At 43.1% G+C, this 22,932-nt stretch overlaps 1 protein-coding gene across 1 annotated transcript; it reads right to left on the bottom strand.

The window, feature by feature from the left end:
- Positions 1-15,417: 15,417 nt before the first annotated feature.
- LOC118590044 (leukocyte immunoglobulin-like receptor subfamily B member 3) lies at positions 15,418-22,482 on the bottom strand. Its single transcript, XM_036197845.1, has 10 exons — positions 22,449-22,482; positions 22,253-22,288; positions 21,786-22,074; positions 21,346-21,647; positions 20,103-20,390; positions 19,673-19,978; positions 19,147-19,443; positions 18,601-18,903; positions 18,253-18,303; positions 15,418-15,548 (listed from the first exon to the last, which is right to left on the bottom strand). Exons 1-10 carry the CDS (start codon positions 22,480-22,482, stop codon positions 15,418-15,420), a joined length of 2,037 nt encoding a protein of 678 aa, XP_036053738.1.
- Between the last annotated feature and the right edge of the window lie 450 nt (positions 22,483-22,932).

Genomic DNA, 22,932 nt, shown 5'->3' with positions numbered 1-22,932 from the left:
AGGCTGCAACTGTGCTCATGGGCAGAGCTACAGAGACTTTCTTTAGGGGCAAGAACACAAGGTGTGGTCTCTTGAGGCTGGGGACTTCCCATGATATGATTGTACTTCAGCAGCCCCACAGGAAGAGGACATGCCCTCCTCAGGCGCCAGGCTCTGACTTCCCTAAGGCTGTGTGTCTAGGTCAGGTAGTAAACTCTGCAGTCAATTCTTTGTCTGTTTCTTCCATCCTCATCTTTGTCTGTTACAGGTGGAACTGACAAATTAGGAGACAAGTCTGAATATTACACACAAGAAACACAAATTTACATGTGGGTTTGCTTTATTCCTTTTCACACTTTTTTATGTGAAATACTTCACGTTCAAAATATTTGAAGGTTTCTGTGAAGGGTCTCACTGTGTACATCTGCATGGAATGAAATTTATAATCCTCTTCCCCATAGTCTCAAGTGCTGGGATACAAATGTGCACCTCTATTTCTGTTTTTTTTTTGTTTTGCTTTTGATGTGTGTGCTTTACACTACAACTTTAAATTACATATATTTGTTTATTTACACTTATTTCTTTAAATGATACTTATTTAATAATAAAAAATTACCCTTATTTTCTTCTTTATGTGTGTACATTTGCAGGTGCCACAGCAGAGCATGGAGGGCAAAGGACAACTACCGAAGGCGGATTTGTCCTTGCATAATGTGGATCAGAGTCAGGGATGAAGGTTGGCAGCAGCACTCACACTGACCTGTGTCAATAGCCCAGTCTTGACATTTTCACTTTCCTTAGTCCTCCTGCTTCGAGCAAAAACATTGTCCTTGGCTCCCTGGAGTCCTGGCCCAATCAAGGTCCCAGCATTATTTGACTTTCTTGTGGTGCTGGATGTTGGTGTTGCCCCTCTTCTTCTTGAGGCAGTTGACCACACAGGGGCGCAGATTTGGGCAGCAGTGGTGGGAGGTAGTGCATGGACATGTCACAGTTGTATTTATGGAGAGTCTGGCAAAGGGTGCCTTTTTGATGCCACCACACAGGCACAGCACCAGGTGAAGGGTGGAACTCTTTCTTGACCTTGATGGCGGATAGGGTCAACGCTCTATCTGCTGGCAGCAAGTACCAGTTGCTACTGGTCAGGTGCGATGACTTACTTGTCTTGGATCTTGGCCTTGCCATCCTTGATGGACTCATTCTCTGGGCTGGACCACTGGAGTCATGGTCTTGCTCTTCAGGACCTTGCCAAAATCTGTATGTTGGTGTCTGTTGGGCCATCTAGTTGAAGAGTGGGTGCTCAGTAAAAATATTTCCTTTTACTTTTGGTGCTAGGGATTGATGACAGGAAGGTCAGTATTCTATTGCCCTTGAGCCACACTCCACCCCTGAGCCACACCCACCTTATCCTGTAATTGTAAATTTCTGACCTTACTTTAATTTTTTTGCATCTATCTTTTTCATATACTTATTGGTTTCATTATGTTGTTGTTGATTTGAGACAGGCTCTCTCAGTGGATCCCTGGCTTCCCTTGAGCTGGTTATGTAGGCCAGGTTGGGCAGGAAACTCACAGAAATCCTTCTGCCTCTGCTTTCTAAATGTTTAGATTAAAGGTGTGAGACACCAAACCCAGCAGTGGATTTAATACCTTAATTGTTTCAAAATGTCATGTCAGTATGTATTGTGCTTTGATGGAATCCACCCTTCCACCCCTGCTCTTCTCCCTCACCCTCTCTTGCTGGTTCTTTCCTCACTGACCTGATTTTCTTATGAATTCCTTCTGTGACATGCTAGTTGTTGCAAATCCACTGCTCTTTCTTGCACACCTAACTTTCTGTTCTCTTCCTCCCATGCAGCTCAATTTGTGCTTTTCATAGTCTTGGGCATAGTTCCAAGGGCCACAATGTTAAAAAATCTCTCTCTCTCTCTCTCTCTCTCTCTCTCTCTCTCTCTCTCTCTGTAGGTATCAGATGCCAATATCTCTTCCTGTATAGGTGTGACCTTGTGCCCCTCTTCCATCCCAATTCTAGACTTGTTCTGCATTGAGTTTATATGGGGCTTGTAGATGTCATCACAACTACTGTGAGCTCAGATGTTTGACTGTTCTGCAGTGTCCAGAAAAGAGATTATTGTCATCTTCTCTCATGTGTGGGTCTTAAAAAATCTCAGCTTCTTCTTCAGTAGTGATCCCATGCTTGGACTGTGTCACATGGGAAAAATTCTGTAACTTAGCATCACTTCAAAGGATGGTCCAGGGCACACACATCTTCTATTTGTCATATGAAGAATGACATAGAGGTCACTCAGTATTTCCCTCTTTTGATGCTGAGCCGAAAAGGCATCTGTAATTTCCTCTTTGTATCAACGTCAATATGAATAATCACCTTTTTGTAAGTCTGTTGTGTATATCCTTTACAAAATCAGAAAAATCCTCAAGTGGTAGAGTACTTGTTTGATATTCTTAGATGTCTGGTTTTAATCCCCAGTACTGTATGAATCTGATGCTATGGTTCAAGTCTTTGACTACATCATTCAGGAGGTAGAGCTAAGATTAATAGGAGTTTAAGGAAACTCTTACTATGCAATGAGTGGGGTCAGCCTGGGGTATATCAGGTCCTATCTCATCAAAGGAAAGAAAAGGTCCCCTAGAGTATGTGGTGAACATGATCAAATATATTGTATGCGTGTAATTATCTTCAAAGAAATAATGATAATATATTTACTATAAAGCTCCCACACTGCGGATATATCACACTTATTTTATTATATACATTTTTATGCTTTCCTTCAATTATTCTTTTTCCCCCCATTTCTAAGGGGATATTCCTATTCCAGCCTCTGTGTCTTTGCATCCCTGTTAGTTGTCATGTCCAGCATTTCACATGGCTACAGTGTCTCTTTAGTATTGATTTCATGAGCAGCTGATTTCCTGAGAATAATGATGAGGCATGCCATTTGAACCAGTCAGTATTTCACTGACTGCTGTGAGCTCATTCATACCTACCTCTCAACAGGCATCTTCAGTGAAAATAGGTGCTGCCCCCTCCTGGTTATGTTGTGGAAGTTACTGAAGATCATTACAGGTGGCTTGTGGAGTTTAATGCCTTGGCTTTTTTTTTTTTTTTTTTTTTTTTTTTTTTTTTTTTTTTTTTTTGGTTTTTTGAGAAAGGGTTTCTCTGTGTAGCTTTGCACCTTTCCTGGAACTTGCTTGGTAGACTAGGCTGGCCTCGAACTCACAGAGATCCACCTGCCTCTGCCTCCCCAGTGCTGGAATTAAAGGAGTGCACCACCACTGCCCGGCTAATGCCTTGGCTTTGATCTCCATTTTGTGGTTTACCTTTGTGTCTATTACCCTCTGTTTGAAGTATGTAAATCTTATCTGAATTCTTCCTGAAAGGTTCAAACCTGTGCATAACTAGGTTGTGAGTTCTCAGGAATCAGACAGGTTCTGGGACTGAAAAATGCTTTGACCTTTGTCTCCTTTGGGGACAATCAGATAGGAGATTTTGGCATGGGGAAATTGACTTGTTAAGGTGTAAACTGCATAACAATAGAAAAGACTTTTTGAAACAAAAGTCAGTCAGTTCGCCAGAAATCATCTCTAAATAAGCCAAAATTCTCCCTGGAGTGACCCTGTGTCCTCCATGGACCTGTGTGAAACCAACAACTGACACTTGACATGGTGAGATGACCTCCATGTGATGAACTTGCCTCAGATGTCTGAAAGCCACACATGGCATTTCATCAGTCCTTTCTGACACAGAATGGTTAGATGTAGAGTTCCAGCAGAGGCATCTTGTTTGCTGGTAGATAGGAACTCCCCAGGATATAGGGTCAAGATTCCTCTCCAACCTTGCCCATGGCCTCCATCCATATCACTCTACATGGACCATAGTTACTGACCACATGGACAGATAGACTCTTCTGTATGAGTCCTTTAAACCTGTGTGTCCATCAGAGTTTGCCCTGCTGAGGACAGTTCTTGTTGCTTTTCACAATCAGCTCATGGTGGAATGCAGGAGAGTCTCTGTCTTGAATCCACCTCAGTACTGGACACAGTCTCAGTAGCAGGATGTATGTTTGTTTGACTCCCTAGGCATCACAATGTGTCTATCTAGTGTTTGTCTGTTTTGGGCAGTGAGTGATTTATATTCTTTTCCGAGTATGTTCAGATATTGATTAATGACCTTTGATCAAATTGTTTTTCAATTTGAGGGAGCATATTTTCCATTATTTATTCCCTGTGAATGAAGAACACCCACCTACACCCTGCCACATATGAACATGGATACACACATGAGTCTGAAGTTTTACATTTTTAACCCAACCTTGTTTTCTGGAATTAGCTCATGTTGATCATGTCTATCATTCCATCTACATGCCAGGATGCATTTCCTGTTAATATTTAGTTCATGATTTTTAGTCTATCCCTAGATGGGAAGGAATTTTTCACCCAGCTTCATGATGGATCATTCAGAGTCATGTTCTTTCCTAAGGACACCATCAAGCCTGGCTGCACCAATAGAGAAGGATGTATGGAGAGCTGTGGGAGACAGAGGAAGGGTGTTCAAATAGCTTTCTACATTTTCTCAGCTGAAGTCTCACCACCGCCAGCCTCTGAGGACTTGTGTTTCTCTGTCTCTTATCACTTGCCCACTCCCATCACTCTGCTCTTCAACTTTATCCCTCCAGTAATTTAACCCTTATTATACTTAATCACCTTCTGGAATCCTCCAGTGCACCTGTGTCAAGTGTAGACTTCTGATTATACCTGTTGGACTCATCTTCCATGATAGATTGTTCAGCAGCTCAACGGGGGCAGAGAGAACAATATAGCTGTATGCATTATATTGTTTTTTGCCACCACCCCCCAGCCAGCTACTCACAGATCCCAGTGGAATTCATACTTAGAAAAAACGATCTAAGCTTTTGTTCAGAGAACACAGGGATATCAGTCTCTCCACTTTTGGACATCAGAGAGACACTGGACTATCAGCCTCTCAAATAGACTAGAACATCATTTCTTGGATAGTAGGGATGAATTCCTGGATACCCTTCTTGGGAGGATGAGCAGTGGGTTTGTTGTTACCTTACATCTTTCCTCTCCCATCCTCTGATGCAGGCCTCCCCTTATCTCACACTGACAGAGGAGAACTCAGCTCCATTCAGTCACATTTCATCTGTGGCTCACCTCAGTACACAGCTATTGAAAAGACCTACAAGTCTTGAAATAATTGGTTCAGGGTTAAGACATCCTCACTTATGAAGAAGCTAGAGGTGTTACTGGGCATTGACCATGCATGTGGTTTTATTCTTGCAGTAAGTGGAACATCTGCATGAGCTCATGTGGGTCAACATTTGTTGGCCCAGGATCAACATTCTGTTTGTCTATGGACTTGATGTGCATTCAAGGTGAAGAATACTTATGATGTGTTCTCCTTCATGGGACAGAATAAATCTTCCAAGACTGTATTATGATCAACACTGGAGGGTTCCAGTCCCTTCACAGTCAACAATTTGCTGGACAATGCTGACAGGTTCATTGTACTGTAGAGTTGTAGAAGGAGGCAACATCAGCTGGTACTGGACTGTGATGGGGACTCCTGAGAAGAGGACCCTTTATCTCTTTAGGGCAGGGTTTGTGATGGACCCCTGAGTGACCTTTCCTCTGTTATCATGAGCTACAGGTACCACTGCTCTCTAACAAGACAGTACTTGTATGATGGAAACACTGGTATAGATCTTCATATTATCTGTCATAAAAAGGATCATTAATGTAGTTTTTGTCCTGATGTTCAGCTTTTTTGCCCTAAACCTTGAATTTCCTTCTCTAAGGTATGTATGGTTGTGACTTCCAGAATCTCCAGACACTAGAGGTTTATAGACTCCACATAGGTATGACAGTGTATGACTCAGGCCGAATGATTCTTTTGGGGCCTTGCTTTTCACGAAATCAGAGGTCAGGTCCTAGGACATTCTCCAACCATATTCACTATCTCAGTTTTCCTCATAGCCATCTTTTTTTTCTGGCTGCCATTTGAAGTTGTTACTTACACTTATAGTGTATTCTCATAGTTCAAAACCAGGTCAAGGGCTGGAGAATTGCCTCAGTGGTTAAAAGCACTGGCTGCTCTTCCAGAGGATACTGTTCCAGTTTCCATCAACCATTTTGTTTATCTCACCTAGAGTTCCAGTGGACCTGGTGCCCATATCTTCCCTCCACAGACACCAGGATAGGTGTGTATGGAAGGAAAAACACCAGTATATATATTATTAAATAATTACATTTAAAAATTCTGAAAAAATATCCATTATAGATGTGCTCATTTGCTTTTTTCTTAGTTCATTTCAGACCCAGTCAAATTATTAGCCAAGATAAGCCATCACAGTTGGCCTTCTATTCTCTTGAAAATTTTCTAATTTTAACTTTGGAGTATTGATACCTCTTGTTTAACAGGAGAGAGTCAAATAATGAATGTTTTTGCAAAAATTTCACTGTTTTGGGCAACACTAAATATTTTGAGGAGAAGTCACAACAGTATGTCACATTAAGTTGGTTCTAAGTTGTACCAACAACTTTGGTTGCCCTAAGTTCTAGCTGTCCATCAAAGAGCAGGCCCTTCTCCCAGAGTGGGCCCTGAGTTCCCTTTGGAAACCAAGACAAATAACTTTGTCAGAGACCCAAGAAAATAGCAGATGGAATGTGCCCTTAATATATGATTATAATGATGTAAATTTAGCAAGTTTACAGTGCTTTTCCATGCAATTAAGTTAGGCTCTTGTGATATTAATTAATTCCCTACAATATATGTATTTCAAGGGCCACAGACCAGGCATCACAAGAGCTGATATGTAGGTATGGAGATGTCCATCCCTGGCAATAATTTCATGCTCACTGTTTTGGGGATTTCATTGTAATGTGGGAGAAGGGAGCCTAGTTGGTTCTGTTTCATTGGGACTAAGGAAAAATCTCTACACAAACTTGCATATCTCAATGAGGAGTCAGTGAGGGCTGAGCCTCTTTCCTGAAGCAGGTGTACTGTTTTAACTCCTGGGTCTCACCATGAAACATTAAGATTATCTTTATGTCATTGGTGTGCCATGTGAAGGTGAACTTTCACGAGGGAAGCCTTTTATAGGAGTTTTCTATTATTTATTTCTCATAACTAAAGATAAGCTCCAGAGATGGTAATATCTTACAGGGTAGTATATATAAAAAAGACAAGGACAACCAATGAACAATGATGGTTGAGTTTTCAGACTTGAGAATTAGAGAGCATAATGTGCCTTTGGATTTTGAGTTGAACACACCAAGGGAAAAACTACATTCCAGTGGAGTATGGTGTCAACAGTGTCAGTCTCAGAGATCGATAGCTGAGGAATGATTTTACTCTTTCTAGTGATGAAACTAACTTGAAATCTCTGCCAACACTCCAGTTACCCTTCAGTTTTCATGGAATGATTTTATCAAGTTAATCAATTGTCCATAATAAACTAAGCTATACAAGACTTCCAACTCCAGATCCATCTTTTGCTTGAGTAATATGATACTGAGCACAGGTTAACAGAGCTCTGGGTTGAAATTGATGTGGGTTCTTAATTAAGATCTCAGCCATGGTCTGTCCTGAGATCCAGCATTAGGTTGAATGTGCATCTTCTTCCATTTTTCCCAGACCCCTTCTTCATTCTCCATGAAGTCTGTGCAGTCCTTGTTGCAGCCAGATGAGAACCTGGTTACCTTGGCAACATGCTTCACCTGTGATTACCTAAAGGTCTGGATGCTCCTATGAAATGTGGTGTCAATGAGTGGACAGGGGCTGTCATCAGATACCTGTATCATGGACAGATTCACAGGAAACATAGGCAGGATCCTTACAGCCATGTGAATTCCCTGTCAAAAGGCAGAGCTTGTTAAAAACCTATGCAGGTTGTGTTCTAATAAGGAGATCCACATCAAGAGCTGAGGCTTATCATGGGGACAGAGTGAAACCAGGTGCTAGGGAAGCTCCTAGGAATCCACAAGGATGACCCCAGTTTAGACTATTAGCAATAATGGAGAGGGTGCCTGAACTGGCTTATCCCAGTAAGCAGATTGGTGAATACCCTAATCATCATCATAGAACCTTTATCCAGTAATTGATGGAAACAGATCCAGAGACCCACAGACAAGCACCAGGCTGAGCTGCAGTTCAGAAGAAGAGAGAGAAGAGGGCCATAAGGGGCATCAAGATCATGATGGGGAAACCTACAGAGACAACTAAACCAAAGTAGTGGGAACTCATGAACTTTAGGCCAACATCTGTGGAGCCTCCATGGGACTGGACTAGGCCTTCTGCATAAGCAAGACAGTTGTGTAGCTTGATCTGCTTAAGGGGCCCCCTGGCAGTAGGATCAGAATCCATCCCTGTTGCATGAGCTGGCTTTTTGGAGCCCACTACCTATGATGGGACACCTTGCACAGCCTTGATACAGGGTAAGGGGCTTGGACCGGCCTCTATTGAATGTACCAGGCTCTGCTGACTCCCCATGGCAGGGCTTAACTTGTTAGAAGAGGGAATGGGGGGTGGTTTGGGTGGGGGAAAGCTTGAGGGGCGGGAGGAGGGAAGAGAGGGGGTTCTGTGACTGGTATGTAAAATGAATAAAAAATTCCTTAATTAGACATAAATAAATAAATAAACAAACAAATAAATAAAAATGTGCACCAAAAAAGAGCTGAGACTTGTGATTTTTGTTTTGATAGTATAGATAATAGTTCATTTAACTTATCATATATGCTTTTACCTTTTTTGTTTATTTTTACATTTTTAAATTGAAAATAGACTTTTCTCATACACTATATTCTAATGAAGATTTTTCCCCTCCAACTTCTCCCAGTTTTTCCACCCCACACTAGCCACCCCACACCATATCTTGTTTTTGTGTCTCTCATTAGGGAACAAATTAAGGATAGTAAAATAAGATGAGAAAAATAAATACAGAAAACTATAATAGGATAAAACAAACAGAAACAAGTGCCAAAGAATAAGTATAAAGATACACAGTGACACAGAGACACGCATATTTGCACACATAGAAATACAAAAAAAAGAGAAAACAGGAAATCATTATATGTACGCAAAGGACATAAAAGATGAAAAACATCTCCAGACTAACATTATGACATAAAACCTCAGAAAACACCAAATACCATTGAGTACATTTTGTGTTTCCAATCTACTGCTTTGCATGGTTAATATACTGTGAGACTCCATTGGGAAAAAAACAACTTATCTTATGCAAGGGGTTATCAATTCCAAATACCTTCTGGGTTAAGGATGTGGTCCTGTGTCCACAACCCCTCCCAGAACTGGGACACAATCTTGTATAAACCTGTGTGGGTCCTTTGCATGCTGACACAGTTTCTGAGAGTCCATATTTGCATTAGCTTGTTGTGTCTAGGTGGCTGTGTTTTCTTAGTCTGTTCTGTCTCCTCTGGCTCTTCCAATCTTTCATTCTCCTCTTAGAGTTCCTTGAACCCAAAGGGGAGGGGTTTGATGGCTATATTCTATTAAGGATTCCAAGGCCTCTTTACGCACATTGTCCAGTTCTGGGTCTTGTATTGTTCCATCTCCTGCAGGAGGAAGCTTTTCTGATGATGTCATAGCAAGACATTGATATATAACTATAACAGAATGTTGCTTAGAGTCATTTTATTGCTTTATTCCTTCAGAAAAACAGAAGTATATATCCATGACCTACCTTGCCTCACTTTCTTGGCTACCTGCAAAGTGTTGAGGCTGAGATTGAATTTCCTTGGATGTCAAGACTGTCTCCCTAGCTACAGGACCATGACTTGGAGGGTGTGAAGGTTCATCTATCTGCTCTAAATTGGAATCTGCCCTTTCCTCAACCATTGCTTGCACACTTCTCAGGGAATTATAAAATCCGCAATGAACATAGACCTGGATTTGGGTAATGTGAAAAGGTATGTGACAAGAAAGCACACTTGCATTTAATCACAATGAGAATTTATAGAAACCACTAAGTTGCTAACTAAGAAAAAGAGGCCAGGCTAATGTAGTGTCAGGAGACTGACTTCTGAGAGCATTTAACCTATAGTCTAGGAGTATGTGTGAGTTTTAATTTTAACACACATGGCAATCTCATGGCCACTTTGATGTCTGGGATTGGAATGAGTTAGGCATCAAGTATGATTGATATTCACATGGAAGCCAAGACTTTCCCTTCAGAGTACATCATTCCAGGCACAGATCTACCTCCTCACAGCTTTACCTTTTAAATATCATCAGTATAATCTCAAAGGTATGTGAATCTGGGAAAACATGAAATTTCTTTTCAGCAACTTGAGCGAAGCAAAGAAATAAGATCTATTCACAACACTTCTCTTTCTGTAGCAAGTTCTACATTTGTCCTAGTTATTTTTCTTTTTTATTACATGCCTGTATTCTGTCACGATGTCAGATATGTTTATAATGTGTTCTGATTATTCTCATCCCACCCTATTTCTTTCCTGTCTATAGCAGTTTACATATCATTCCTGTAAATCCCACTCCCCAATCTGGATCTTTTTGTCCTGTTATTTCTCGCTGATTTTCAAGTAATGGGTGTTGTACTAAAGAAATCTGATGGGCTCACTGGTGAGTACACAGCTGAAGACAGCGAGTCTTTCTTTCCTGCAATACTTCATTCAGTATATTTATTTTCTGATGACCATAAATAATCTGAGCGAAATAGTCACACAGCAGACTCCAAACAATGATATAACATGTTATACCAGAGATAATACATTATTCTTTAATGTGGATGCAGTGAACTTAATTAATTCATTGGTTAAGCATATTTAGGATACTTTCTGAAGCATCAAAATGTGTCAGTGTTATATTAAGGAAAGAAAAACTTTTTCTTGAATTGATTTGACCAAGATGGAGCCCAAATTCGGGTTCTCCACTTCTCTTCCTGTTCCTTCTGTCTGTGTGAAGTTCGTGGTTTCTGACTTTTCTGTAGTCTCTGTTGAGTGCCTATCTATGGTTTCATGGTATCTGACTGACAGTCCTCTCTGTTCTCTGACAGAACTCTGTGTTCACAGCACAGAAAGCACCGCATAATGGAAAGAATGAGGTGCAGTCTCCATAAATATAACAGAGCTTTATAAGGAATCGAGTTACTTACTCCAGCTGCCCCAAGGCATTCCATCTTTCAAATGTATGCTTATCAAGTGAAATCTTTATGATGAGTTGAGCATTTATGGTGGGTATGTATTTTATAAGAACACTTTTGACCCTTCTGCTATTTTTGGCAATTAATTAGTATAGAACATACATGCACTCATACTTTACTCTGTGTTAGGAAAATGGAACAGTACCCAATTTAAAATTAAAATTATGCACTTTTTTGCATAAGTTTTAAAAGCTTATTTTGTGGGAAATCCAAGGCAAGTAAGGTTAGGTGATAATTTGTTTTCTTAAAGGCATGTTAAACAAACTGACTACACAGCAGGTTATTGGTCTTAAAGTGACCACAGAATGTATTATTAACCACATCTGTGAGGATCAGTAAAAGTTTTCAGTCTCCTTGAAGGTAAGATTTATTTTCATTCAATGTGTGGAAAGAAACTGAGGCCCTCTAAAAGAGATGCCAGTGCTCTTAAGTACTGATCTCTCTCTACAATATTGCATTAATGGTTTTATTAATTAAATTTGTTCTTTTATCATTTCAGGCTTGTATATAATGCATTCTAAGTACTCCCCCTCTTGTTTCTGCTTCTTGGTCCTGTCAAATTCTATTAATCCCTACAAGTCAATTTCTGCATTCTTGTCTTTTTTTGTGACTCTCAGATCCATTTGTATAACCAACGGTTTAGAACCATCCATGAAAGTATAGTGAGTTCAATGGGTGTGTGGGTACACAGCTGAAGACAAAATCTGTACAATTCCCCATATCTGTCAGTAGCCAATAGTTCAGCAGGGGTAGGATTCCAAAAAACTTCCCCATCTATGACTGGTTGTTGACAGTCTTATGTAGGGTCTGGGCAAGTAACCACAGCTGTTCTAAGTTCATGTTTGTAATAGCTGTACCATTCTGAGAAGATAGAATTTCACAACTCTCTTCTACGTCTTGTAATACTTCTTGTAATAGTTGTAATACAGGTTCTTGTGACATTTCTGCTTTTCTTCCCTTGGTGTTCCTTATAGTGCTGTAAATATCTTGTTTATGGCTCATCAATTAACCATCATTCACTCTCAGGATCTTGTGCAACCCTGAGGGAAGTGGCATTTCCGGAGGAAGTGAATAGGGAGTCTAGAGGCAGCCCTCATCAGAGCGCTGAGGAAATGAGAACCAGGTGTCTAGGTAGTGCTCAATGCACCTCCCTATGGCGCTGCTGTAAGGATAGCCACAGGACAAGTTCAGCAGCCTCTCTCGCCCTCTTGTATGCTTGTGGTATCCAGTCGAATGTTGTGACTCCTTGGAGGAGATGCCATGACTTTTACATTCACAAGACTGTGCTGTCTAGATAAGATGTGAAGGAGGGAGAGGATTTTGTGGTCTGTGAGATAAATCAACCCATAGTTTAGCACAGGTCCATCAGATAAACCTGGCGAATCCAGGAGGCTCTAGACAAGAAGGAAACCTGACTGGACATCAGGAAAAAAACATTTCATAGGGCACTCTGTTCTAGGGCTGAGTCCACACTCCAGGAGCATGGTATTGATGAGTGAGTGCATTTCTACTTGCTCCATGTTGCTTTTTTTTTTTTTCTAACTGGTGACCCACAGCCAGTTCTGGGTAATACAGATGGGGCATAGCTAGTATGGGCTGATCCTAGAAAGGTTAGGCAGGTCCTTTGGCAGAGGGCAAGCAGTAAACCTCTCTAAACTCATTCTCAGAACTGAGCCAAGCTCTGTGGTTCCCTGGGGGGGTGGGGACTGAAGTGACATTCCTACTGATACTGGGTAAATCAGCCAGTTGGGTGACATCTTTGTTCAATCCCACACCTGACTTCCCTGCTGGTCTTTCACCCTGCTAGAGGACTTCTTTTATTTGGTTTGTGGCTACTCCCAGAGTGCACACTTTTCTCGGTAAGTGTTGAATAAAGAAGTGTCACACCCTCACACCTGAGATGTTATATTGCTGTTGTGAAGGTGTCTTTGATGGGGTTATATAGAAAGGTCAGCAAATACCACATATCAGAGCTTTTTGTTAAGAAAATACTTTCAAATTTGTGCCTACACTACCTAGTCCAAGATGACAACAGAATCCCAGGAATATCATCTATGTAATGATGGAAGCTCAGATCTATGGTGTAGATAGACCCCACTGGAACACAGGAGCAATGCTCCTTTTCCATTCCAAATACTGAATGGCACCATGTAGGGAGCTAAACCATTGTTAGCTATTCTGTTTTCAGAAATTCCTTGGATCTAGTGGGGGCAGGTGATATAACATCCATGGTTCCCACTCTCAGGATTTCCTTTTGAAAAGGCATCTTCACCTATGAGTGTCCACTTTTACAGCCCAACACTGGCTGTCAATGTACAAGTTGAGTGCTCATTTTACACACTGGCTCCTTTCCTCTTAGGGGTCTACTACAGAGAACCCAGCATGTCAACCCCATCCGGCTTTTAAAGACAGTCTGAAGAGCACATAATCTGTGACATCATATTCCTGAGACTTTACTAAGTATTCCATGACGTTAACACCATGATAAACATTTACTAAATGCGATTCTTTGGTCATATCCTGCTGCTAGTCTTGAGAATGTATTATAAAATGAAAAGAACCCCTCATGAAAAAGTAAAATTATCCAATCATGTAAATTCCATCCAATGTTGAAATCCAGATGTTATTGATGATAATAACAAGGTTAAAATTAGAAACATACATAATGGAGACAGCTTTTGAGGAAGAGTTAGCATTAGTCAGTATCCCACAGCCATTCATCATGGACACTTATAAGAAATTAGAACAGAGAACTTCTAGCATCAGAATTATATCATCATAGTGAATAGTAACAAAGCAGAAATTTTGTATTAAATCTTGAAGAAGGTTCCAGAATATCCTTTCTTCACACATTTCCAGAATTGCACTTGAAGATTTAGTTAGTGCAGAAACAGAAGTAAAGTAAAAGAGCATTTCAATATATATGAGAGAGATAGAGATAGAGAGAGAGAGAGAGAGAGAGAGAGAGAGAGAGAGAGAGAGAGAGAGAGAGAGTGCTCTATTGTTGCTTGTATATCGCATGGTGTCTATGTAGAAATTATGAGTCATTGTATGATAACTCATCCTACCAAGGTGATTCTGGGATGATTGATCTGCATGCCAGTTTCTCTTACATATACAAAAAATAGGCGGTGGGGAATTAAATGACAAACACATAAATTTCATGCAACTCTCCCACCCTCACCCCTGTGATGTTACATTGCTGTTGTGAAGGTGTCTTTGATGGGATTATATGGAATGGTCAGCAAATGCCACATATCAGGGCCTTTTGTTAAGAAAATACTTTCAAAGTTGTGCCTGCACTACCTTGACAGTCAGTCTTTATTCCAACAGTGTGGTAACATTGGCTTTATAGTCAAGAGAAACTGTATGAGGAATAACTGTTGAAGCCTGAAAGGTTGGAGGGTCATGGAGAGAGTTTTGTGGCATCATAAGCAGAGTAACTTTGAATTCTGGGCTCTGATTCTACTTATTATTTTGGTATTGAGGCACCTTCACCATTTCTAGTACAACAGACAGAGCCTCCTGCCATGGAGAATGTGGCAATGTATAAGAATGGAAAATGACACATGAGAGGGAAGGAAAAATGTACAGAACTGAGGACCCATGCCCAACAGATGAGACAGCATATTCCCTCACCTTATAGATTCAGAAAAGAATTGTGTCAGTCAGCAAATGCCTGTAGTAGTTGGAGGGATGTGAATTTGCTTAGGAAGCATCTCATCACAACCCTCACACCTCTCACCTCTCACTGCATCTAAATCATGTTTGCTCCCTGGACATTTGTCGCGCCCGCCTCGACCAGCAAGGATGGCGCGACACCGGGATCCTTCTTATCACAGTTTAATCAGACCTTGTTTAATTGCATTGTGTCTCTCTCTCTCTCCCCGGGGCAAGCCTCTCCCAGCACCTAAGTAGGGCTGGGCTGCCAACCCCAAGCAGCCACGTGGGCACTGTCCACAGGTTCACGCATATGCCAGCAACACACGAATCCAGCCATAGCCAAATAAGGAGCTGTTTACCATAAAGAGTGTTTGCCATCGGGAAGGCAGAGGGTAGAAGCCAGAGCCATCTTTAGGGTGCGGCTACACGCAGCTCTCTACAGACATTTTCTCACAAAAGTTCCTCAAAATAAGAAATGGACATTTGTACAGAAAACTTGGACCATCAGATTTATTTTCCATGCTCTAGAATCTTGTGAGATGTACTTCTTAGTCTTCTGATTACATCCCAGCTACATGTTTGGCCTGCCTCTGGCTCCACCAACCCTCAAAGATGAGAATTCCAATGACTATGAGGATCATGACAGCAATCCCCATCCTGATGAGATTCTCCAGTGTGTGGTCCTTTGAGGCTATGGTTGTGGACAAAGAAGTTACAGAGGTTAGGGACAGTTGAAACGTTCTCAAGATAATTAAATGTTCCCAAGATAACTAAATGTCCAGCCAGGGATCATGCCTTCACTGGACAGAACTTGGCCCTCTGTTTTCAGGGCTATGACTTTGAATTCTCTTTAGGCAACTCTCTTGAGATTGGGAATGTCCTAGGATGGGCTGATAGTCTCAACTGATCCTGAGAATGGAAGAAGAGGAGTGAGATGTGTTTGTTCAGGAGACCTGAGTGTTCCAGCTGCATTCCACTCATTTACTGTCAATCCCCAACATTCTCATCCTGTAAAACTCATGAAGTTCTGGAATGGATCTTCCCCTGGCATAGCTTGGTTCCTCCCTTATCCTTACCAGTTCTTGTTGTTTAGCACCACTGTGCAAACACCAGGGAAAATGTCAAATTCAGAGTAGAATAAATTGTTAAGTCATTTCTGGCCTTGATCTTAAGTCACTGCACTGAGCAGCCATAGACCATTCTGAGTGTGGTGTCTGTGGTGAACTCAGCAGAGGTTGTGTGGACTCACATCCTCAGTCAGGGATGATTTCCTCAATGGGTGTTTTTGCCGAGTGTTTGTTCCATTGTCACACTTAGACTCTCCCATCTCTCCTGTGACCTGAGCATTCCCCTGAACTCTTCTGAGTACCCAGAGACCATGAAGGTGTGGTTGAGGAGGAACTACCTTATTGCCCCAGAGATGAGATGTGATTTCTGCTAAGGTTGAGAACCTGTGTCTTATTGACAGACTTTCCCAGATGGTTCTCCCCACATCAGTACAAGAAATTTCTCTATGTCCAGTTCAGGTGGGAGCTCATCCTTCTGATGTAGATTGTTATCCATCTCTTTTGTTTCACATATCACTTCGAAAACGCAGGACCAAGGTGTGGGGCAGTGCCATGGAGTGTTTTGTAATTCTGGCTCTCAAAAGAAGATGTGAAGTGTGTGTGTGTGTGTGTGTGTGTGTGTGTGTGTGTGTGTGTGTGTGTGAACCAGTAAAGATAGTAGATGGGAAGCCACTGGTCTTTCACCCAATATTTCTCCTAATGGCATGGCTAGCTCACACTAAGCATAGATCCAAAGACTGACATATCTAACCCTTACTTTTGTCATCCTTACAAATAATAGTTATGGAGACAAACAGAACAGCTATAGAGTGAGGAGAGAATAGTGCAGCTCTTCCATCACACTAGGAGACTCAGAGTAAGTTGTGTACATCCCCTGGCAGCTCTATGCACAAACTTCTTGTTCAGATGAGCGCACCAAGGGCAGGCAGAAGACTTTCTTCGCTGTCAAAAGAAGGCGATTCAATTAGTCTCAATTTCTCTATTTCACCCTGAAGTGAAATGTTGCAGACCTCACAAAGGAGCAGGTTTGATTGAGACTGCTGGATTTTATTTTGCTTAATGTGATCATTGTTATTTTCAGGTTCTCATGACAAATTCTATCTGGTGAGGTTGAGCTGTGGCTGTGGATCTGTTTTGAACAAAAGGAAAATATAGCAGGACCTATACTTATTACAGAAAAGCTACATCCTCCTCTGGAGACATTATGGGTCATACATGCCCTGACAGTAAGGGTCTGTGAATACTGATAACTGAAGAGTGTTGAGTAGAGGTTGTCCCTGGGGACTAGTTTCTCCTTAGTAGTCTCTATCTGTCTGTGGCCTCTAAAAGATGTTCTTTCAGACTATGTGATACATTTTGGATTCCATTAACAGGGACTGTAGTGAGTATTCCTAGGAATATCCATGTTGGCCTCCACCATCATGAAGGTGAATATGCATCAGACTGAATCTCTACAGCATTTGTAACCCAGACCTAGTCAACAATTGTTGTAAATGAAGAATGCTGATATAACCCTTTATTTCAGAAATACCTGGACCACCTGAACTGGAACCATGAACTCCACAAGGATAACGGCACATGACAGCAGGTACAGAGATGAGTTGACATATACTGTAGTGCCTGTAGGTGCCACTGAGATAGGAGGTCACAAAAATCATGGATAATACTAGAAGTATGCTCATGATCTAGAAGAAGGTAGCCTGGATGCCCTGCCATGGCTGTGTACCTACCCCTACTATAACGATATGGTACCTAACATACCATAGCCACTGTGGGACAGATACACTGCAGAATAAGGTTCTGAAGGATTCTTCTGTCAGTAGAAGCCACAGCCAAGGCACTGAAAGCAACTCGAAGATGTGGGCCACATTTCTACCTTTTATATGCAGAGAAGCAGCAGTCCAGAAATGGAAGAAGTTGCCTAATTTATCATCTCAGAAAGAGCTGTGTCAAGTCCACAAGTAGCTTTGTCCATAAGGGCCACTCATTCTAGCAGGGTCTTTAAATAGCCTTCTGAGGCCTGACTACACGTGGCTGAGAGTTGTGTTCTCACTAGTGGCAGGACGGGGAGGTGAGTGTCTGGGTTTCCTGTTCTCTACCTACCCACCTGGTCCATCCTCCAGACTGAGCCTAAACATCTTTTTCTCTCTGGATGACACCTTCTGTAGCACAAACTAAACCCTGAGATTCTGGGGTCTCTGTGGGATCTGTTTGCCTCTCACACTCAGAAGTTGAAGCAACAGACACATGAGGACTTTTATGGCCCATGAGCTGGCAGGCTCCCTGGAGATGGAGCATACACCCTGCACCAAGCCCTTTGGTACTCACCAGCTGTTGGCATAGGCCTTGAGGGTGGTGCACTAGAAGGTCTAATGGAGCCTAGGAAAAGAACAAGTGTAGGATGAAAGTTAGATGCTAACCGAAGGATCTGCCTCTGCTCACTTTTTACATCTGCTCTGTAACATTCCACAACCCCCATGCTGTCTACCTGAAACCTACATTACAATAGAGGATGGAGTGGACATTACTACAAGGAACCCTGCTGCTGTCATCCACGTCTCTGGCAGGAAAAGTGACTCTGACTATCCTGCCTACTGTCCCCTTAATCCCACCCAAGTCAAGGGCTGTCCTAGGGTTTGGACTGTAAGTCACCCTGAGAGTAAAGAGTCACCTCACCTGAGACCATGAGCTCCACAGGGGCACTGCCATGTGACAACAGGTAGGAAGATGAGTCCCAAGAACCATAGCACCTGTAGGTGCCTGAGAGGGCAGAAGTCACAGCACTCATGGAGAATTCTGCCTGGAACTCCCAAACTTGGAACGTTGACTTTAGTCGCTGGGGTTGGTGGTCTGCCCCCTCCTTGGACAGAATGAAAGTGTCCACTTTGAATGTTGACTGACACAGCAGGGTCACGTTGTCTCCAGAGTATACTGTGGAGTTAGGCTTCAGTGAGAGGGAAGGGCTGAAGGGATGCTGTCCTAAAGAGAAGAGGGATAATAGAGGCTGCCTTCAGTGTTCTGAGCTGACACCTCATCTGTGTCTGCCCTGAGCACCTGGTACTCTCTCTCTTTTCTCTGCCTGAGCATGTTTCCTGCTCCCCTACATCTACATCTGTTCCCTAATAAGAGCTCTGTCATTTATCCCAGCCATCAGCTACTAGATTTCTCCATGACAGCCTATGCAGAGGCTAAGTACCTGATTGAAACTTCTTGGTTCCATACCTGTGATCAGGATGTCCAGGGGGTCACTGGAGGCTGAACACTCGGAGGAGAAGTTGTGTGCGCCATAGCATCTGTATTGGCCTCCCGTAGAGCTGCTCACATAATCTAGTGTGAAGTTGGACAAGGAGACACCAGCCTTGGTTTGTTGGTTCCAGTGCTCGGTCAGATTGTCTTCTCCTACCTTGTATAGAGCAAATCTGTCATAGTTGATGTCAGAGCAACACTGCAGGTTGAGGCTCTTCCCAGGGTCCAGGATATGGCCTTGGTGAGTCAGAAAGGAGGGCTTCTTGGACAGACCTAGAGGGAAGGTGACAGGCTAGGGATTGAGGGACTGGTTTTTACCAAACACTTGTCCCCTCCCTTCCTGCCCTGCACATGTCACTGCTTCTCCCCAGAAGCAGGACTCTGTGTCAGCCACTAGGCTCTTCCTCTACCACTATCTACCAACAACTAACCAGTGGGAGAGGTCCATGGGGAAGGGCTTAGGATGTTAAGAAATGATTGATCAATGATGGGACTGACTTACCTGAGATGTGTATTTTCAGGTGGTCACTGGGTACTGACCATAACTGTGGGGTATCATTGTAGTGACCATAACATCGGAATTTCCGTATATGATCTTGGGTCAGAGAAGTTATAAAGAAATAGGCTTGCCACTGCCTAATACTGTATATATACTGTGAGTTCATAGAGCTGAGGAACTTCTGATCTTCCTTGGTGAGAATGAGCTTGTCATATCCCTCCCATGAGACACACTTGAGAGTTATATTCCCTCCTGAGGGTATCACAGGCCTAGGCAGAGCTGTCAGGTGGGGTTTCTTGTAGTAGATTCCTAGGAGAGAGGGAAGCAGACTATTGCATGGGATCACACGCCAAAATGCTCTCCAGGGCTAGGCTTTGGGAAGGGAAAAACATAAGAGCAGAGCCTGGGGCTGAGACCCTGACACTCCCCTCACCTGTCACCACAATCTCTAGGGTGTCACTGTGCTCTGACCAGCCAGCTGAGTTGTAACAGTAACAGTGATATCGTCCCCCATGTTGCTGTGTCACAGAAGGGATGGAGAACTTGGCCTTGTTCCCAGGCACCTCTGGGGGCTGTATGCCCCAGGGTTTTTTGCTTTCTTCTTTATGTAGAACACATATTTCTGTATTTATGTTCCCCTGACACCAGATGCTCACGGCACTTCTGTAAGTGACCACAGAGCCTGGCTCCACCTGGATGGTGGGTTTGTGGAGGGTCCCAGCTCGGAGGTAGGAGAAGGGGTTGGGTGTGTCTGAAAGTGGCACAGAGAAAGTCATGGTTGTGGATGGTACTTATTTTTTCTTTTTCTTTTATTCTTCTCTCATACAATACATTCTGACGGCAGCTTCCTCACCTAACCTCTCCCCCAGATCCACTACTTCTCTGTTTCTCTTCAGAAAAGAACAGGATTTTCAGCGATATTAACAGAACATGGCATAACAACATGCAATAAGACTAGTCACACACTTTCATATTAAGGCTGGACAAGGCAACCCAACGGAGGAAAAAGATCCCACAAGCTGGCAAAAGATTCAGAGACATACCCACTCCCATTGTTATGAATCTAACAGAAACCCCAAGCTAGTCAGTCAGTGCTGGTGCATGCCTTTAATCCCAGAACTCAGGAAAGAGATGCAGGCAGATCTCTGTGAGTTCAAGACCATCCTGGTCTACGGAGTTAGTTCCAGGACAGACAATGCTACATAGTGGAACTCTAAAAGACCAAACCAAACTCAGGCCAAACCAAACCAAAACATCCAATGTAAACAACCACAGCTTGTGTGCAGAGGGCCTAGGGAAGACTGTTTAAGTCTCTGTGAGCTCTCATGATCCCTGCATACTTGATTATGTGGGCCATGTTCACCTGATGTCCTGAAGGCTCTAGTTCCTGTAGCCTTTCTCCCTCTCTTCTGGTGGGTTCCCAGAGCTCTTGTGGATGTTAAATGAGTTGATCCAGAGAAACAGAAGACCTCCTAAGGATTCATCTCTGTCCTGGACCTCCTGGACTCTGCTGTCACTTTTATCCTTGGATTATGTATCTTATGTCTCACTCTACTATGCACTGTGTAAGTGACTCAGGAGCCATGGGTCCTCACACACACACACCACACTCCAGGGCCTCCTTGAACATATGCATAATGCCAACTTTATTCAAGGGAAAAGCTAGGGTTCCTCACCTGAGACCAGGAGCTCCAGGGGATCACTAGGTTCTGACCACACCTGTGGTCTGTTCTTTTTAAAGCTGTAGCATCTGAATGTCCACCTTTGGCTGGCAGTCACAGGGCCCACAGAGAACAGGGCCTGGAATTCTCTAGTAGAGTAGTTATACTGTGAGTCCTGTGTCCAGGAGAGCTTCTGTGGTCCTTCCTTAACCAGAATAAACTTACTGTATTGCTGCCTTGAAATACAGTTCAGGGTGACATTCCCTCTTTCACTCACCACAGGACTGGGCTTGGCTGACAGACTGGGTTTACTGTAGGCTCCTAGGAGAGAAGGAGGCATCAGTTAAACGTTCTCAAGGCCTCATTGTCCTGCTGGGTTGTGAGGCGAGAGCCATTCCTGTGAACAGACCCACTTCATGCAGTCAAACCTGAGGCTCGAGACTCTTTGTGTCCTCTCAGCTGTCACCAACAGCTCCAGGGAGTCACTGAGCTCTGACCAGCCATCACGGGTCCTGTAGTGACAGCGAAATCGTCCTGCATGTTTGTGGTCTATTTTTGAGATTGAGAATTCCGCCTTGTCCTCAGAAGTCTGTGGAATCTCTGTGTGTCTTAAATATTTGTGCCCATCTTTGTAGAGACTGTACTCTTTGGCTTCTGTGGTCCCCTCACACAAGAAGGTCACTGTCATATTCTCAGAGACCATAGAGTCTGGCTGTGCTCTGAGGATAGGCTTAGGGAGAGTCCCTGCAAGGAAAAGAGCAGCTAGGACCTAGGACAACCATCCTCAGAATGCAGACCCAACCCCAAACCTCCAGCTATCCCTAGGGTCAGCACACATGTGTTGTTCTCCATCCTCACTGCCCAGGCATGGCTGCAGGAATGATGGGAAGTGAAGGTCAGGACATCTCAGACACTCACTCACCTGCCAGCACTGGGGTCCCCAGGCCCAGAGTCAGTCCTGGAAGAGAGTTCCCTGTGAGAGTTTTGTCCCTGAAGCTTAAGCAGTTCCCACTCTTCAAAACTCCCTGAGATCCTGTGGTTACCCAGTGAACCAATGCTGGGCTGTGGGGCATTGTTATTCTTAGCCCACAGTGTCTGGCCCCCTTTCCACATCTCACCCAGACAGAGCAAGGCTGTGAAGGTGAAGGTCATGGCATCTCCTCCTGGAGGCTGCAACTGTTCTTATGGGCAGAGCTCCAGAGACTGTCTGGAAAGACAAGAAACACAGGGTGGGGCATCTGGAGGCTGGGCACTCCCCGTAACTTGGTTGTATTGCAGTAGACCCAAAGGAAAAGGAAGTGCCCTTCTCAGGTGCCAGGCTCTGACTTCCCCAAGGCTTGGCTAGGTCAGGTAGTAGACTCTGCAGTCAATTCTTTGATGGATGACATTTCCATAGTCCCATCAGTGTCTGTCTCATCTATCCTCATCCTTGTTGGGACCAGGTGGTAGCAGACATGTATGAACATCACCCATATTAAATACACATTTACGTGTGGGTTTGCTTTATTCCTTTTCACACTTTTTATGTAAAATTCTTCTTGGTATTCAAAATGTTTGAAGGTTTCTGTGAACTTCTCAGTGTGTACATCTGCATGGAATAAA

This window comes from Onychomys torridus, chromosome 1, assembly GCF_903995425.1.
Source record: "Onychomys torridus chromosome 1, mOncTor1.1, whole genome shotgun sequence".
Lineage (NCBI taxonomy): Eukaryota > Metazoa > Chordata > Mammalia > Rodentia > Cricetidae > Onychomys > Onychomys torridus.
Note: the sequence above shows the minus strand (reverse complement) of the source record. Positions and strands in the feature narration are given on the sequence as shown.

Excerpts from the sequence above, each read along its gene's own strand:
- LOC118590044 (XM_036197845.1), bottom strand. The coding sequence starts at position 22,482 with ATGACCTTCACCTTCACAGCCTTGCTCTGTCTGG. Across the intron at positions 19,444-19,672 it reads CCTGAAAATACACATCTCAG|GTCTGTCCAAGAAGCCCTCC; the intron begins GTAAGTCAGTCC and ends CCTTCCCTCTAG. Across the intron at positions 15,549-18,252 it reads AAGGCCTATGCCAACAGCTG|CCTCAAAGGACCACACACTG; the intron begins GTGAGTACCAAA and ends CCACAACCATAG.